General features: G+C 39.3%; 1 protein-coding gene across 1 annotated transcript; it reads right to left on the bottom strand.

Annotated features, from left to right (window-relative positions):
- Positions 1–6,305: 6,305 nt before the first annotated feature.
- Positions 6,306–16,823, bottom strand: LOC122641841. Its single transcript, XM_043835144.1, has 8 exons — positions 16,250–16,823; positions 15,241–15,609; positions 14,882–15,141; positions 13,533–13,674; positions 12,897–13,268; positions 12,607–12,738; positions 9,037–9,165; positions 6,306–8,924 (listed from the first exon to the last, which is right to left on the bottom strand). The coding sequence occupies exons 1-8, from the start codon at positions 16,391–16,393 to the stop codon at positions 6,594–6,596; spliced, it is 3,879 nt and encodes a 1,292-aa protein (XP_043691079.1). The 5' UTR covers positions 16,394–16,823; the 3' UTR covers positions 6,306–6,593.
- Positions 16,824–19,762: the final 2,939 nt, after the last annotated feature.

The following is a 19,762-nucleotide window of genomic DNA, read 5'->3' as shown; positions in this document are numbered from 1 at the left end:
GTGAAAGAGTTTCTGTAAGAGAGAGCTCAATAAATAGTAGCGGAGTCGATAGTCTTGCAGGTGGGGGGGAGTGGTGGGCGGGAAAGCGGAATTTTTGGAATTTATTAACTGGATTAAATTCCGCTCCGAGTCCGGTCCATAAGTGACTTCAGCTAATATCTAGTTAATGGTTGAGTTAATTCGTTGTGGATTCGGATTCGGATAGAGATTATGTGGTGGACCCTCACAAAGGGGTGACACAAAGGACCGTTAGATCGGGATTGAACCTCACACCTGCGTTATTAGGGACCGTGGTCTCGGTATCAATTTTGGCTCGGTTGTATAAGCTGATTCGTGTGAGTATTGGCCATGGCCGATACTAACACCTGATTGATACAGATCTGCCGATATGTTACAAAAATCTTTTTTTTAAATGAAAAATTGGTGTTTTGATTTTATATCGGCCTGATACGGTATCACCAGGGACCGATACCAGTGTTGATAATGTGAAATAAATCCTTTTAGTAATGCCTCAATAAGGAGGAGAGACATGATCTCAATTGAATGATACAGATCTGTCGATATGTTACAAAAATCCTTTTTTTAACAAAAAATTGGTGTTTTTATTGTATATCGGACTGATACCAGTGTTGATAGTGTAAATAATTTCATCTAGGGACACCTCAGTAAGGAGGAGAGATATGATCTCAAGTTCTCAACTGAATGAACTAAAAGAGCTATAGACCGACCTAAAATGACCATAGGAGAAATTGTTAGGAAACACTCGCATTGTTTAGGTCTTGTATCAAGTATGACCGCGAATAGAGCCAATTAAATAGCAAGGATCCATGTACCAGACCCCATAGTTGAGATCCTCCTAACTTGCTAGGGTGTGTCTCTTTTCTCTTATTTTAATTTTTCATTATTCCTTTTATTCTTTTTCTTTTATTTGTCATTTTCGATTTTTATTTTCTCATATTTTTTTTCCATCCCTCTTTGTCCCATCTTTCCCTATTTTGTTTTGTTTTGATCCATATAGCCAGCCCCATTAAGTTGGGATAAGGATGAGTATGTTATTGTTGTTATATATGGACATGATCACATTAAGCAAACCCACTTGCGAGGAACTGATGACGGTCTCACTAAATTAGTAACCTTGTTACATCCTTGATTGAGGATTTGAGGTAGATTTATGATTTCAAGTATCGGGATCAGATCAGCCAAGGTTGGTCTAGATTTCGACCAACCTGATTCATCTGATTATTGTATAGAAAACCCTAAATTCCATCAATTGATCGATTCGAGGCTGGTCTAGGCTAAGGGTAACAAAACCAAATCGGAACAATTTATTGCAACCAAAGTGGGTAATTTACACGAGTTAGTCCATGTAATAAAAGACTCGACATACATATCAATGCCTAAATTCTAGTCGAAAGTAAGTAAGGAAGTTGTTCAAACTCTCATTCAAAGTAATAGTACACCTATCAAGATGAATAAAAAATAAAAAATTACATATTTAACTACTTCCTCTACTTATTTTAAACTGAAATTGTACCAATAAGATGCTTGTCTAATTCCTATCACATGGATAGATTCACGTATTGCCATTTGATAAGTAATAGATTGTTATACTTCACTTATTAAATTTTAGGGAAACAGTTTTCTGTACGGGAGTGTGGTCTATGCCAGCACTCCCATGAGCGTATCTCTCTCCTCCCCATATAAAAAGACATATTTGCCCCCCTAATTTAAGAATGAGAGAGGTAGATATATGGAATTGTTGGCGTAGGGCACACTCTCAGACAAAGATCTTTTTCCTCATATTTTATTAGTTGGAAGAAAATCCTTTTCTAAAAATGTAATTCCAAATTCCATATTCCATATATAACCCAAAAAAAATGAAGTTTTTAATGGATCGAGGTGGATCACTGGCCAACGGTAATATTTTTGTAATTTGAATTGGCTAACACAAGTACCAAAGCAAAGGTAGCACCTTAAGGCCAGGCCTAGGGCCTAGGCCCGGGCTCAAGTGCTCAATCAAAGCCTGGCTCATGCGATCTTGCTCAGTGTTTGAAATTTGGCCGTTGGATAAGAAAAATAGGACTTTTTCGTTTAAAAGAATAAAGGAATGGAACAATAAGGAAGCATGAGCCTCTATATAAATAATCTAACAATTCAAAACCTAAGAGGGAGACAAGATTGCAAAATGTACCATGTGATATTTTTTTTCTCTATGATCTTATGCCATCTTTAAGATCAAAGCATTGGATTATAACTATCTTATTAAGGTAAAATCCTAATGTCACAAGGGTATATTATTTTTCCAAACATCATAATACCCATATATTTTTTTTATTTTATTACAGGAGGTATCTGGCCTTTGGTCGACTAAATCCCACAGGGCTCGTGTATGACCCCGCAACACATATGAACCGGGAGATACTAGGGCTCCATGTTCACTAGGGAGTTTCCTCTCAAGCGGGTGGCCCCAAGGGGGGAGGAGGAGTCGAACTCAGTACCTTCAACTTCATAATACACGTTTTATACTTCTTTGAATTGATGGTGTGTCAATTCCAACCGTTGGATAGAGAGGACAAAGATAAATTAGCCATGTATTAAATTTTTAAGTATAATTTCATCAAATTCTACAAAAAAATATATATATATAATTTCATCAAATAGATTCATACACGTTAGCATGCATCTCGTGTATGTCCATGCATGTGTATCGATATTACAATTATTACTGTGCATTCTCTCAACTCTAAACATATGATTTAAATAGGAAAGCCCATGAAAACGGACAGTTCAAATGTGTCTTTTGATTTTCGATAATGCTACAGACAATTGTGACAAGATAGACTCATATTTTTTATTTTCATCGGTTTTCCTATCTAAGTAGTCTATTCTTGTTTATAATTGAGATAATGGAAAGTAATAACTAAAGTACCAGTACAAAGTCATTATTATGTTATCTCCCAATTCTAAATAAATGATTTAGATAGGAAACCCCATTAAAATGGACGGCTCAAAGGTGTCTTGTGATTTCCAAGAAAACGTTACAGACGCTGGTGACAAGACTGACTTGAGCCGTTAATTTTCATGGTTTTCCCGATCAAAGTCTTCTATTTTGGTTCGAAGTTGAGACAATGCACAATAATAGCTAAAGTATTGGTTCACATGCATAGACATAAACAGAATGCATGACAATATATGTGGAGTAATTGATTGAATTATACCATGAAATTTGAAATGTGGCCGGTACCAAAAAAAAAATCTGACACGTGACTAATTTGGACTATGTACTTTCTATCCAACGATCAATATAAATAAATTCTCTATCAACATGGCAGAATATATGTCTTATGATGTTTAAAAAAAATAACAGACCCTTGTGACAATAATACAGTTAACTGAAAATTTAACTTTCTTATTATAATAAGCCAAAATGGAGGGAGGGGGCAATAACCAGTCTAACCTAGTTTGCAAGTTTGGTTGGCAAGACTATGCATTGGAGGCCCACATTTGATTTCTAATTCCAGATCTACAAAGAGGATTTATACTCTCTACAAATTTTCTATAATGTGTCAAGTCATATATGGATGAAATTTCATGGACAAGTAGGTCCAAAAGCTCCATATTCACATGTCAAGCTTCAGTACAAATGGAGTTCATCAAGTGACAAAATAAAACTTCAAAAAATCTACTGCCATGGAAGGGTCCATATTAATACATGAATTGTTAAAACATAAAAGATACAACAACAGCTGCCTAGCGCAGTTGGTGAGCTGTGGTGCGCTTCATGCCCAAACTCACCAAGAGGTCTTGAGTCCCATGCACTAACTCAATATTTGTGCTATCAAGGGCCTGGAAATTAAGAGAATTGGTTTCAACATTAACCAGCTTATCTCCTTTTCCTTCTAAGATGATAAAATGGAGGAACACCTCAATGATTCAACAAAAAGGAAGGCCATGGACATTTTCAATTGTGATGAAGCTAAGGGGAAGTTAAAATATTTCATTTTGCCGATGAAATTTGTCAGATCCAAGGAGTTCACCCTAGCTGATGTCTGTTGATCTCGAGGATAAAACCATCAGTAATATCTGGAGCAAAATGACCGAAGGGAAGGATATGGGTGAAATCTGTTTTAAGGATCTTCAAATTCAAAAGAAGGCCTTGTTGGCTAAACTGTGTTAAAGGCTTCTTTATACTCCTTCCTTACTTTGGGACCAAGTCATCAAGGGTCTCTATATAGTCAAACTGACTAAACGAGCTAAGGTTGGGGGATGCCCATCTTGGGCTTGGAGGGGTAGAGAGAGAGAGTTGCTGAAAAGGGATACGATGGAGTGTTAGAGATATTCATCTTTGGGAGAAATGTTGTGTCCCACCCAAAGTTTAAAACCTGAATTTGAGATCTGGATTCATCCTGTCTGATTCTGATTCAATCTGATCTGGATGAGAATCAGTCAAGCTTGGTGAGGAATCAGTAAGAATTGGCCTAAATATGCCTTAATCCTAGCTTTTGGAAGGGGATTGACTGATCCAACTGATCGGATCCTATTTTTCAAGACCCTGATGGGTTACCTCATCCAATGAACACTAATATCACAATGTTTCAATGGTCTTGGATTTGATTGAGTGGATTACTAAAACCTAGATATTTGACTTGGAGAACATCTTCCTCCACTGTGGATGAAGGAAAACCAACAATCTGACAGTTCACTAAATCCCCAATAGGACGAAAGTTTGAAATTGCCCCTACCCTCATTATGATCGTCATCCCTCCCCGATTAACGCATACAGTGAAGGAATACCCTCTTCATGGTGTGTGAAAGGAAATTGCATCCAAGGGGGAGGGGGGGGGGGGAATGTTCCATGGCAGGACTTCACGAGTCAGAGTTGCCTTCTATTGTTCAAATCCATGAACCAAAAAGAATGATGACTCACTTAGGGCTGAAACTGTTATAGATATATGCTCACAAAGCTTCATACTTCACTATGTACTTGGTGAAAAATTTCCTACCAGGGGTAAGCTCTTTGAGCTGTTTTTCCCTCTGGTGGGTTGTTCTAACTACTTAACTGTCTATATCATATATTATATAAAAAGGGAGAAAAAAAAGCTGGGAAGGAGACTCACATACACAATGACTGAGGTAAGCATTTAATGCAGCCAACCAATCCTAGATTCAAGTCAAGGAATCAGAAATTAGATCAGCTGCTCCACAGGCCCAAATCTAAACTATTTCCTGATAATTTTCAGTAGCCTGCATTGGAGAAAGAAAGAGAAGAGACGGGGACAGTTATGGGACTGAAAAGGACAAGGGAGAGGGGGAAGGAAAGAGGAAGCCCTCTCCTGGCTACCAACTAAAATCCAAATTCTGTATTCCATTAAATTACTATCATCGTTGGGGTGGTTACAACAAAAGAAAGTTTACTAAATCTAAAACTCTTAGGAAGCTAGATTAAACTAACAAAAATTCTAAAATACTTAACTAATTAGAATTGTTGAAGCTTAAGTCTGCTAAATAATTTAGGCCTCACACACTTAACCAAAATAGTACTCTTTTAATGACTAAGCTAAAGCCAACTACATTGCCTTATGGATGTTACTACTAATTAAATAGCTATTTTTTTACACCCTTCAGACTCCCACTTTTGGATCTTATAATTCAGTTCATTACAAATAAAACCCAAAGAATTAACAGCAATTAAAACAGGACCAATTTTTGGACTAGACCTGCATTAGAATAATAATAGTTTCAGGTCAAGATAACAGTCACTAGACATATGGAACAATTAAGCACAAAAAACATCATATTAAGATACAGTATCGGTGTCCAGCCATCTAAATACAGATCAGCTAACCTGGCCAGTTATCAGCCGGTATCTCAATTTATAAAAAACCTTGAGTAAAAAAACAACAAGAAGCGAGTTGTATCAACTTTATACCACTAGTTTGATTAGCTTTAGGAAGCTGCAGTCACACCGCTAATAAACAGAAAAGGAAATAAAAAGAAAGACCCTCAAAAGAACTTAAGTTACTTTATTAGCTGCAGTCATACCGCTAATAAACAGAAAAGGAAATAAAAAGAAAGACGCTCAAAAGAACTTAAGATACTTTATTAGCTGCAGTCATACAGCTAATATACAGAAAAGGAAATAAAAAAGAAAAATGCTCAAAAGAACTTAAGTTACTTCATCCCAAGTATCTAAACAAATGAGTGCACCCAAATCTGCTTTCTTTCAATTAAGCAAATTACAACATAATAATAATTATTGTCCTCAAATGAGAAGTTTTGTAGAGAAAACGGTTCTTGAGTTCATATGAACAGAAAACCACTCAAATAATATCTTCAGTAGTAGTAAAAAGCTTACCTCATACAGAAAAACCTTCAAGCAGTGTACCACTCTCGTAATATTTCTCTACATGGGGAAAAACAAATAAGGCAATTGAAATGACAGTGAACGGAATAGAATATATGCTAACTTTGGGATTCTCAAGGAAGATTATTGTCTACAGAATTACAACCTCAATTTTTTTTTAAAAAAACTGAAGAAAGAAACGGGGACCAAATTCTCTACAGCCTCCTCCTTGCACCTTCTCAATACTGTGTCAGAAAAATGAAAACCTTGTTCCATTACTTGCTGCAAACAAGCTGTATTCTTCAACAGTTCTCTCTTTCTTGGTGCAACTATCAAATTGAGCAGGATCTGCGGGTGAATTTGGAGGAAAATCCCCTAATGTTCCCTCTTTCAAAGACACAGGATCAGAATCATGTCCTGTTGCCACAGCTATTGGCCCACCGAAATGGAACAATGAGAAGTTTGTGCTATCATTAGGCAATTTAGCAGCGTGCTCACAGTGTCCATCTTCCCCAAGTGATGGCGCTTCTGGTGGAGCCCGGCCATTTGGAGCTGTCCTCTCAAGAGGGCATTCCCTTACCACTGTATCAGCTAACTTGGTTACTCCCTTTTGGTCCTTTGAGGTAAAACCATTGCCACTGTTCACAGGTTTGTACACTGGAATTTGGCCAACATTAGGTACAGGGGTTGTTAAAGGTTGTAGAGGACTGTACTGCATACAGAAGTGTGAGGGTCGGTTTGCTGATAGGCCATACCCAAGAGGACTCGTGAAGAGGTAGCGGTTAGGTTGGGAAAATGGAAGAAACCCATTTGCAGGAGCTGATGACCAAGAAGCTGGATGTTGATGGTAGTACCCCATTGTTGAAGGTGCTGGGAACACAGGGAAATGTAGGCTCTGGTTATGGATTGGTGGAAGCATACAGTGCTGCTGAGAACCGATATCAGTGGTGATTCTCCCACTATTAGGATTATAAGCATGTTTTACTGGTGGATCCTCTGGAAAACTACCTCTTACTGTGCAGGTAGACACTGGAAATCCTGGAATTGTCACGCTTGAAATAGATTCCCTACCATTAGCATTCTGCTTGTTTTCTACTACCATATCCTGGCATTTAAGAAAACCATTCTGACCACATGTTGAAGAATCTCTTCCCTCTGACTGTTGGCTGGCATCTTCTGAATCTGATGTTGACAAAGATTCCACATTTTGAGTGCTTGAAGAAGCCGAACTGCTGTCACCCTCACTAAGACATGAAGAGCAATTATCCGAGCTGGAAGCAGCATCCTTTGAGTAATAAGGAGATTTGTCTCCTAAATCAAATCCATTTTGGCAGCCTTTCTCTACGCCCTGGCTGGCGTTTTGTGATTCATTCCCAGTGTCATCCTTTGGACTTTGGTACTTCAAACCATCAGATTTTCCAGAATTTACAGATTGTTCAGATGAAATTAGCTCACTGGGTGACCCCAGAGAGTTATCAGATTGTTGTGGCAAAGTCCCAACTCCATTACATCTACCTTCCTCATTTTCATCAACCTTGTAAGTAGCTCCCAAGGTAACATCAGAATCTGAATTACTGTGAGGGTACTTTTTCCGTGATTCCAAAGGTTCCCAGACTTTCTTTGTATGTAAAAAATCTCTACTTGAAGTGACATTGCCTGACATGACCTTGCTTTTCAGGATTCCACAATTATCCGGTATGAAACACCCATTATTGTACTTGGTACTGCGATAGAAAGGCCTAGATATATCTGATGCAGAATCTGACTTGATCACAGTTTTGACTTCCCGGCACGATCTGATGACAGAAACATGTGGGCCATCCTTTGATCTGTAGCCATTATTTTGGTTACAGGCGCAGGAATGGAAGTCATATCTATCACGCATCCTGTTGTTGGAGCATTGATACTTTTCACCAGACTTGAGGACACAATTTCTGTTGTCGGACTTTACAGGATTTTTTCTTGTTTGTCTATTCCCATTGCTGCCCCTGGAAGGATTTTCCGCATATGCAAAATGTAATCTAGGGCCAGATTCATCAAGAAAAGGCGCATTGACACTGGTAATTGGAGTTCGGCGTTTATCGCACCATTTGGAAGCCGGATCTGACTGAAATTCTTTCCTGAGTCTCAGCTTCCGCCGAGAAGATTTTGATTGCTCAATTGTAAATAAACCATTACTATCCCTTACACAGACTTCCCCATCCAAAGTGTTACACATGTGCCATACGCTATCCTCTTTATGGTTCTGCATTGTCAAAGCCACAGACCCATTTGAGAACTGTTCATCTTGGATATCTTGAAGAGACTCAGCTTTTGAACTATCTCCAGCATCACCTATGGAATCGCCTGAATTGATAGTATTACTCAACTCCTCCTTACCACCTGGCGATTGTTCTTCTGTACAAATATCAGGCCTTAAGGGAGTTTGCTTTGATTCATCACACTTTTTTTCTCTATCCCTTTCTTTCCCTTTTAATCTCTCTTTCCTTCTCAACTTTTTCTCTCTTTCTTTTGTTCTCCTTCTCTCCTTGCGCTCTTCTTCTTCACGCTTTTCTTTCTCTTCTTCTTCCAGAAGCTTGATCTGTAGAGACAAATGGGCATCAGGCAAGGATTTATAAGGAAATGTAGAGGATTTTTGCTGACACTTAAATTCCAAAAGCAAATATTTTCTTAAAATACAGAGTATAAAGTACCTGTTTTTCTAAGGTGATGAGTTCTTTGCATGCAACATGAACACGCTCTTCCAGCAATTTTAGGGCGAGACAAACAAATATACTATGGGCATTTTGACGGGCTGTTCCTTCTCTAAAAGCCTTTTCTACCTGAAAAGGGCACACTCCAGAATTAATTATTTACACGTCAAACATGGATAAATAGAATTGACAAGTCAGCAACAAAGTAAACCTATGACATGGCATTTCAGAAACAAGTCATTTTATAAATGGTTATAAGACTTTCAGTCAGCACACCCATTGAAAAAGAAATGGTAGAACATTTTTTGTCCTTTCCATTGATGAGCAAGACCATCTTCATAAGCCATTGAGCAACCAAGAAAAAATGTAACTCCCATCAATGTACTTTTTTTTACCATTGATGGACTGTCTCTGGTTTACCACACACAAAGCTAGGAATCGTATGACAATGAAGTGTATCAAGAAAGAGGTTTATGATCATTTCAAAAATGGCTGAAATCTGGTCCACCTTCCCCCAAGGTTCCACTCATCATGGTTCTCATCTCATTGACAGTGAATTCCATCAATGGACGGTTCCAAAGCTTGGCATGATCTGCCCTATGCCAATCCAAAAGCCTGGTGTTCAAAGAGTTCCTTGAAACTCAAAGCTAACCAAGAATTGAATGAGAATTTTCTAGCATGGCAGACTGATGCAGAGTCATCACCAAATAGGGCTTATTTATTTAGAAATAGGCCTAGGGTTGGGTTACATACATGTTGGGCCTTTGATCCCATGGGTTTCTAATGTAATAGGCCACTTTTATGGGCCTAAAATATGGGTAAATAGGTTGCATACGGGATTAGCTCCCATACTTAGTTTTATTTCCATACTTAGCTTTTTATTTGGTGTTTTAAATTGAACCGGTTCAACCAATGGTTCAATTTAAGTGATTTTATTAGTTTTTCTTTTAGTTGTTTAGTTGGGCTGGATTAGGACTCTATTTTGAGTCTATTTCAGTTTCCTAGTCAGTTTAAGTTAGCTAATAGGTTAAGGATTGGGTTAGGCCATTCCTTTTTAGTGTCTAAGTCTAGTTTTGAGTCTTCTATATAAGTTTGTAAAGGAGGCCAGCATTGAAGACGAATTTGGTTAATAAAAATTAGCTTTATGCTTGCTACCATTGTTGCTGCTGCTCTTTGTGAGTGTATATCCTTGTGGATCTCAAGGTGGAAGGGATTGGTGGATCTCCAATCGACTCCTTGCATCGTGAAGATCGGGAGGGTTGCTACTTATCTCCTTGCATCGTGAAGATCGGGAGACTCCATTGTTCATCTTCAAAGCTGCTGCCATTAAAGACCTGCAACAAATAAGAAATTCTGCAACTATTCTTCTTCCTTCTAGAAGGTCACATACAAGGTGATTTTCGTGAGAATTCTGCCCAGCCAAATCTAACCATTAGAAGCTGCTAAAAATTTGATCGAGTCTTCCTCAAACCCTAAGAGAGATTCGATTCAAATTTCAGCACCATCCACCCAGCCGATTGTCTGAAATTACAGTTTTACCCCTCTCTCCTACTTCTACTAGGAAACCTCCATAACTTCGAATCTAACCATCAGTTTCAAACCAAACTTTCAGCATACATCCCTTACATCATTGATGACACTCGATCCAAGTTTCAGGCCCAAACTCCCACTCTAACCCCTTCATCTCCTTGTTCCATTAAAACCCAAACCCAAAACCCTAAAATTCAATTCTGCCCAAAATTGCAGAATTTCAAAACTCATCTAAACCCTAACCTTTTTATACCATATTGACCCCCTAGACCTGCCCATTAATACCTTATAAACCCCTTTCCTAATATCCAACCTAAACCTTAGGAATTGACCTAAATCCTAGTGTTGTCCATTTGAACCAGCAGCCCCTTTTGTTATTTGATTCTGTTGTTTGGCTCCTAGTAGGTCTCCTACCTATCTAGGACTACATTACAGACTTGGTGAGGGGATTTCCTTACAGCACAACCACAACAAGTCACACAGAGTGATGAAAGCAAGCAATTGATAGCTTTTGTTTTTGGGTGCTGGGGAGGGGGATCAACTGGTTTCACTGTTCTCTCCCCCCCCCCCCCCAAATAGCTATTAGCATAGGAAAAGCAATGGTTGCTGGCCAGATCTCTCTTTCTCTCTCTCTATCGGGTTTATGACCAATTTTAACTGCCAGACCGAGTACCAAGGATTGATGGTACCACAAGGCCAGTCATATGTTTTTAAACAGGTTAAAATAAGATGCACTTTTATTAAAGCTTCAGATCAATCATCAGGAAATAGATGCTGATCAAGGAGACAGGGAAAAAGATGCCCTCAAAAAGATCACTCCTACTTGTTGTTGGTGCCACCATTACTGGCTTCAGGACTGTTTATGTTGCCAGTATGGTAGATAGTTGTTTCAAAAGGGATTCATTTCCACTTAAGTCTCACTTGGATTGAACTCATAGAAAATAGCAAGTAATCCATTTTTGACATGTCAAAATTCAAACAAGGTTTAGATATCAGGTAAATATTTTTGGATTGAGTGTATAGTTCCATTGCCTTATGAGCACAAATTGTATAATTGTTTAACCCCTTCAAGAATATTGACTTAGTAACCATTCAAAGTTATTCTTCTTGACCAGTATATGAAAAACAATAATTATGGAAATTTTGAAAATATTTATTGATGAAAAAAGCATGAAAGCTACCAAGCCATTTTCACTGTTAGGACGTGCCTAAGCAGATTGGAAAGGCAGAACATAATTTGCTCCAAGTTGGAATTGGACTTAAATACAGTTGATTAAGTCAACGAGAAAACTTACTTTATTGACTTCAATGTATTGATGTATACAGACATAATTTAGGAATGGGAGGCACTAGAGAATCAGGTCCTTCATAGTGCAACACGTAAAGATATTAATGAAACTCTTCTCCATAGTGCAACACGTAAAGAACGTATTGATGTATTCTTTTTTTTTTTTCTGCCTGTCCTTCTCCTCTGCAGTCCGGAAAAGAGTCTTGGGGAAATGTTGGCCAAGTAATAGAAGAATTCTCCCTCTTGCAAGACAATGGATTTGGGTGGGTATGATTTTCGCCAAGAAATCTATTTGTGATGATGTTGGCAAACTTGAATTTAGTGCTGCTATCAATCATATTTGGATGGAGCGGAATCTCCACAGATGGTCCTCCAACTCCCGATCCTTTGATAAGATTTGGAAGTCCATCTCTTTTGATGTTAGCTCCAAGCTCTCCCTGGTTCCTCCTCAGATTGTTTCCTACTCCCCAAGGAACAGAATTATTGTTGTCTCATGGGGTTTGTCCTTATCATTACTGCAGCCATCTGTCTTTCCCAATTGATGGTTCGGTAGTGTTTTGTTTGTTTTTAGTCTTCTTGTAATTTGCTCTCTTCCCCTTTTTGGGGCCCCTTTTATTTTTCCCTTCTTTGGTAATGAATTCTTTATTCACCCCCCCCCCCCAAAAAAAAAAGAAAGAAAAAAGAATAATATGATTTTATTTGATACATCAAGAAGGATCAAGTATGACACTGCTCAGTATAAGAAAACATACCTGTTCTTTAAATATAACAGTAGCAGCATCTAGAAGAAATTCTCGAGCTAGTTCTGGACTCTTCGCATGCTTTTGAGGACGGGAGCTTTCTCCATCCATCTCATTTCCATCCTTATCCATGGAATCATCATCCTGCATGTATAAACGATAACATCCATAATAAAAGAATAATGGTCAAAAGAGTAAAACTGTATTTAAAGAGAGCAGCATTTTAAAAAAGAAACAGAAAACTTGGTCATAAGTTAAACCAATAGTAATAGTAAATCAATCATTGAAGTCCTAGAATTTACCTCTTCTTCTTCAGCTTCTTCAGCATGCTCAAAAAACCTTCTGATACTTTCTCCTTTTGTTATTGTCACAAATCCATCCCCAACTACTAGCCTGCGATGGACACATAGTTGACCGTTCAGTGCATGGGCTTTTACAGAAAGTTCAGTGCAACGTCCATCTAGTTTCCAAGCCCTCAATGTAATAAAACATGCACTCAAACCACCAAGGTCCAGGCCATTCACTTGAACACTTCCATTCATGCCAACATCTTCGAACTCTAAAATGTCAGATTTTCCTTCCCCAGTTCCAAGAGCCCATTCAAAGTGATGGTATGTTCCAACAGTGTCTATGAAGGATTGGCACCAATCAGCTTGAACAGTGTCATCAGATACCTGTCAAACATTAAAGCATGACTTCAGGTCACACTGGTCAGAACATCAAGACTAAAGCTTACCATTCCAAGAAGTGCCTCAATAACAAATCAAATTCCACAACCAAGTAGTTAAAAAAAATTAAATTTCGTAAATATAAGAGTTAAAAAAGTTTTTTTTCCTGGAAAGGCAAAAAAGTAGCAACAGGAAAAGGAAACACCTCCCACTACGGATGGCAATGTAGGAAGGAAAAAGTTTGTTGCAAAAAATTTCTATTGAAAGCACCTCATATTGGAAGGCTGTATCAGCCACACAAAACCAACTGGTACAGCGAGGTTCCTTCCGCATGCGCTTCAGCTCCTTCAGCTCCTTGAACTCGCGAATAACATTCCTTCTGCAATCTCTGCAAAACCTCTTGCTGTCAAACCTGTGACATGAACATAGGATTCTTAAGACCGTTAAACATTCTACAATGAAACAAAATTAACTACTGGTGTGCACTACAAAACATAAAAACACCAAATGTTCCAGTCAAGGAAGTCAAAATAATCATAGATGGGGAGGGAGTCTGATGTCCCAAATGAACTACTGGTGTTCACCACAACAAAAGTTTGAGATTGTTAGGGAGTTATCACTGTATTTAAACTCTTGCTACAAGAGATTAAAGATCAGTGTATTTAACCTCTTGCCACCAGAGATAAAAGAACCCTTTCTCTTCCTTCTCATGCATGTGGGGGGGGGGGGGGGGAGGAACCTGACTCTATTAATGCATTCCTAGCTACAAAAGCTAGTAATTTGATCTACGAAGAAGTACCACAACACCATGAGTTGTTCTAAAATCATACATAATGGTCCAACAATCCCATATTTCAAGGAATTTGCTCATCACCAAAAATTTAGTTCTTATTCCCATAATACATTAAAAAAAAGGTGCGATAGAACAAGAAAATTTTGCATACAGTTTCTAACAGCGGGACTCTTGACACTTTTCAACTCATAATACAAAGCTTTCTCTAGTAAGTAAATACAAATTACATACATGATCATCCATAGAATTGGCAATAAACCAAATTTAGAAGCTCAATGTTAATTGGTCCAAAACTTAATTGAAAAAGAAAAAGGTAGAAGTCCAAGAAAGTTCCATTCCTTACCTTGGTTGATGCTTTGATTCAGAAAGTAAATCAGTAGTATGTGATCAATGACGGTAAGAAAAACGTAAAAACGACTAATTATTTATTTATTTTTTGGGTTGGGGGTGGAGGAAGTTGATGTACTTTTTCTTTTAAAATGTAGCAAAAGCCAGATAGGTTTCTCTGGAACCTAAATGGATAAATTATTAAACTGTACTTTTGCTTAATTGTTCTATTATCCAAATCTTTTTACAACAAAAATCATCCATTAGAGCATGTTAGGTATTGTGTACTCTTTTTGGATACCAGTTGCTGTTTAACCTTGAAGTCCTCTAAATGGTAAAGATTTTAAAGCCCAAGAGGAAGACATCTTGTCAGACCTATATAGCAAAACTCCACATTTTTCTAAAACCCACTGCCTGTCACATGTATTTCTCATTACAACACCTTCGTTGACATGAAAAACTAAATGAGAAACAATTAAATAACGAACCAAAAGCCCACCTGTACATGAGCCTCTCTATAAAATCCTCTTCCTTCATGCGTAGAAGAGACTGCCGAGTTTCATCCCCTAAGGCAGACCAGAAATCCAACAGTGTGTCACAAGAAAGTCTGGCAGTATGGAGAGCACATGTTTCCCGCATTCCATGCCCTCTACCATAACTGGCCGCTCCTTGGCTTATCCATCCTCGACCTCCACCTCCACAGGCATCAGGATAGAGCAATTCACGCTCCCGTTCTCTTGCACGTGCACTGTCAAAGACCTGAAATAAAGGACAGTAAGAAGGACAATCCCAATCAAAAAGACCAACAGTCATACAAAACAGGTATATAATGGCATGATCAAGATTTGCTACACTTACATTTTGGATTGCCTTGAGCGATTTGGCTCCCAGAAAACAATCCAAAAGTGTCAATAGCCCATCTCTTGTTGCAGCCAGACCTCCCCAAGGGTGAACAGCTGGGTCTTGAATATCATCTTGACAGCTCGAAGGCATTATATTGCTCCCACTATCATTCTGGTTTATCAAGGTTCCTCTGTTACTGGGCTGGTACCCAGCTGTACCTTCCTGCTGCAAAGATTTCCCATACACGACAATCTGCGAAAAACCTTCCAGCAGCAACCCATTGCATCTAGAGCAGTAAAGGTTCTTGCGAGCTTGCTCAAAAAGTGTCTGCTTATCAATCCTCAGGAGCTCCTGGCGGGCTTGAGGTGTCAGCTCACTCCAGAACTACATCGCAGGTATAGAGAATGAATTGTCAGTTACAACTACAAAGTAGAATCGGTGTGTTCCGTAAGTTAACAATTAATTTAAAGATGGAAGAGGAAGGCAGTGAACACTAGTTCTTCTAGATTAGCTGTTTGTTTAATCGTTAAAGACTTGTCATTTCCAATCCTAATTGCAGCTGCAAAGTTATCATGTGGAATTGTTGATTATAAGGAAAGAGGAACGAAATAAGGAAGAAGGGAGCGGAAGGTTTTGCAACTGCCGGGACCGCTATTAGCAATAGAGGAGTAGACGAATATAGGAGTAACGTATGATTGCATCCCCTGCTCTCCAGTAAAGCTTTTTATCGCATCGCCGGAGAAGTGAAACCGCAGAAGCTCGTAATGCGTGCATGTAAATGAAAACTGGATCTGATGAATCAAAAACTCAGAAATCTAATTAAAAACACTCTTTCAGATGATCATCATGCAAACAAACACGCCAAAAACTCGGTTTGTTATTTGAAGCTTAGGATCCAATTCGATACTCTCAAGCGTTCCACCTTAATTCACAACTAGACCAATACAATAAACTAAAACTAATCGGAATTAAATTGAAGCAACAATTCCGATGATCAAAAGTATTTTGAATAAATTAATAGTACCTTCTGCAGCTGATTGAAGGTGACTTCGCCGCCATGCTTGGACCAGATTCCGTTTGCCGATACCGATCCGGCGAAGCATGTCGACGAATATAACGTAGATGAAGCATTGCTGAATTGAACATTCTTCTGCGCTAGACCGGGCATCTTCAGGCTCTGGAAGATCTTTGCCTCATTTGTTCCATCCCTCCTTCAACTCCACCGGATTCACCGTCCGATACATATCGAAATCCGATCGGGAAACCGTTCTACCGATGCAAATCCGACATCAAAATGGCGAAGGCACGCGCGATTACATGATAGATATCGCATACGATACCTGTTCAATCAAAATTGAATCGATCGGGAGATGAATCTGTTGTTTCGTAATTGGTATTCGTCGTTAGACTGGACGTTTTGGAAGACCGGAGTGAGCTGGTAAATTTTGAGATTTTGGGGAGACAAGGAAGGCTGCGGAGGAGGCTTTGTTGCTGAGATTTGTTGCTTTGTTTATTTGTATTGTTGTCTAGCGAGCGAGCGAGCGAGAGAGGGATCTTCAGCCTCAACAGCGATCGCCCCCTATCATGGGCGCACGGTTAAAAGCTAAAACAGAGGTCCTCTCTGCTCTCTTTTCTCTTTATAAACTAGTATAAAAATTACATAGACATACAAGGGTAAACTAACTAAACGGGAAAATACAATAAATAATATGTACTTACCAAAATACGATTGGTGGGAGCATGAACTTTCTGTCCTCTTAAAGTATGAAACGATGACATTTGTCATTTGAGAGCATTTTTATACATATATAGAATAACAGTAAAAATTACAGATACAACAAATTTAATACACAATGCTGTAGGAAGGATTATTTCCATTCTCCCACAGTCCCACGCTAAAGCTGGATCATTATCACCTCCAATTTTGATACCCTCCAATTCCCTACAATCCGTCACATAGGAGCTGAAATGACCACCTACCCTGTGTTCAGGCAGTGGGTAGGTGGTCATTTCAGCTCCTATGTGAGGGATTGTAGGGAATTTGAGGGTGTCAGAATTGGAAGAGATAAAAATTCCGCTAAAGCTCTGTTACATCTTCTTCTTTTTTTTTGTGAAAAGCTCTGTTGCATGTCCTCGTGGAAGGTATAGGCGCATGGGTGGAGGCATGGTTTGAGGGATTATTATCTTCTCCAATTCCTAAAGCTCGGTTGTGCGGCAGTGTTAGGTGGAGATGATGACACCTGATAGGCTAGGCATCAAACAGGCCAAGCTCAACATAGTCAATGAGCTCGAACCGTTGGATGGCCGAGCTACCACATGTTGGCATCTCCACCTAACACTACCAAATTGTTGAGCTTTAGGGAATTGGAGAGGATAATTTTCCTGGTTTGAGGTACTGGTATTGGATCAACTGTATTAGACGATTCATATCAATATAAGCACAGACTGAAGCCATATATTGATGGAACTATACAGACTAAGGGTAAAGTTAAAAAAAAAAACCCCTCAGTTTTTATGAAAATCAAAGGCAAATTGTCTAATACATGTCGATCCGTATCAATACTGCATCAATTTTTTAGATGGTCGGCACCCAATCCAATATCGTGCATTAATAAATCCATAGAAATTGTACAAAATAGCGGTTTTGGCTCCTCTCCTACGAGCCCAGTGCCTAAGGAGGCATACAACGTTGTTGAGCTCCTTGGTACATTGGGATGCATGTTGGGCTCCGCAAAGGATGTGTGCCCAATAGCCTAGTGCCATTGGATGCATCCTTGGGCACTCCCTGGCCGCTGGTGTCGCAGGAGAGGAGCCCGATCTCGAAAGAGGGCAGGGATCATTTCATTGGGTGAAGGGAGAAGGGAATTTGGCTCTCCTCCAACCGTGGCGGGAGTTGGAGGGTCCAACCTAGCAAAACAAGGGGTTTTTTGATCATTTCACAAGTGGGTGGGTTCCTATAAAATGACTATACCCCCTGTTTTTGCTGGGCTGGACCCTCCAGTTCTCGCCACGACTAGAGCACCTTACGACGAACCCAGGCATTATTCTTTGTTACCCTACACCCACAACACAAATTGAAATTGCGGTTTGAGCGGTTCGGGCTCAGCCCCCAGTTTCCAAACCCATCCTTTATGGTGCGGCCGACATAGCGACAGCCGGTTGTTGCCCCGTGGTTTCTAGCTTTTACTGCCGTGGCGGTGTGGCCCAAGTAAGCGTCGTGCGATGCCGGCATATACTAGTCAAGTCAAGATAAACGTTTAGGCTCAAAATTGCCCAGGCTTATCTTACGTGAGACCGCCTTGTGTAATCGTCGGATTTTAATTCGAGGTGGGATCCACCAATGCACTGGTTCCAACCTACTAAAACTTTGTAAAAGTAAAATTATATATCATGCTTACGTAGCATCAAAAGAAGACTCCACAAAATCCACATCATCCTTTAACCCAAAAAAAATAAAAAATAATCCACATCATCCACATTGATATAGTCAAGCTAATTGGATTTTGCCATGTGTCAAATACACAAAACAGAATTTTTGTAAATTTTACCATTAGGATGCGCCACAATGTTTGACCTGTCACACAACCAAAGATGGCCCTATCCATCAAATGGTAAAAATTATGTATCAATCAAGTTAAGGATCATTTGAGATTAATGATCTAAAGAAAAGTTTTTCTAAAACAACATACCACTGAGGAGCAACAAAATGTAATTATACAAAGGATAAAATGTAATCATACAAAGGAGAACAACAAGGTCATTTCATGTAGAGAAAAAGAAGAGAGATAAAGATGCAAGTGTTAGACCATGTTGTATGTATTCAATGAAATATTGTGGGGAAGCATCTCTTGGAAGTGGTGGCTGCCAATGCAATAGCTGGTCTAAGTCCAATGAGAAGTCACATGTTTGACTCCCCACCCCAAATCGGATGTCTACATTCTGTTACTCCCCACACCATGGCCACCCTTCCTTCATGTGGGACATCACCCCTAAAAGCCTAGGATCAGGATCGTCTACAGGGAGACTAGCACCCAGGGTGTTGCCAAGGGGCATCCAACAGTCAAGCTGAGCTGCACACATCTGGACGCACATCTAGGGATGTGTGCGACACAACTCAACGACTGGCAACACCGTGGCGTGTTGGGCTCCTTGGAGTCGAGCTAAATTCAAAAGCTTATGGGCCCCCATAACCAAAAAAAAACGACATATTGTGGATACATGGATATCATGCGACTGATAGATGAGATGGGTCCTACCTAAATGGAGAGATATAGTTGATTAAAAACGATATACACGACAACCAACCATCCTAAGGTAATAGTTCAGCTGGCCAAGACTAACACCACACAATTAAGATGTAACGACTTGTTTACCAAAAAAAAAAAGATGTTATGACTTCAACAATCCTTGAGGTTTACCAATCCGTTAGCAAAGAAACATAAAAAATGTATTTAACAGGGCGACACAAACCAATGCAATTCATACATATCATTGTCAGCATTGATATTCGCTGAGACGGATACGGGTACCCGCAAGT

Source organism: Telopea speciosissima, chromosome 10 (assembly GCF_018873765.1).
Source record: "Telopea speciosissima isolate NSW1024214 ecotype Mountain lineage chromosome 10, Tspe_v1, whole genome shotgun sequence".
NCBI lineage: Eukaryota > Viridiplantae > Streptophyta > Magnoliopsida > Proteales > Proteaceae > Telopea > Telopea speciosissima.
The sequence above is the reverse complement of the archived record's forward strand: the minus strand, read 5'-3'. Positions and strand labels throughout refer to the sequence as shown.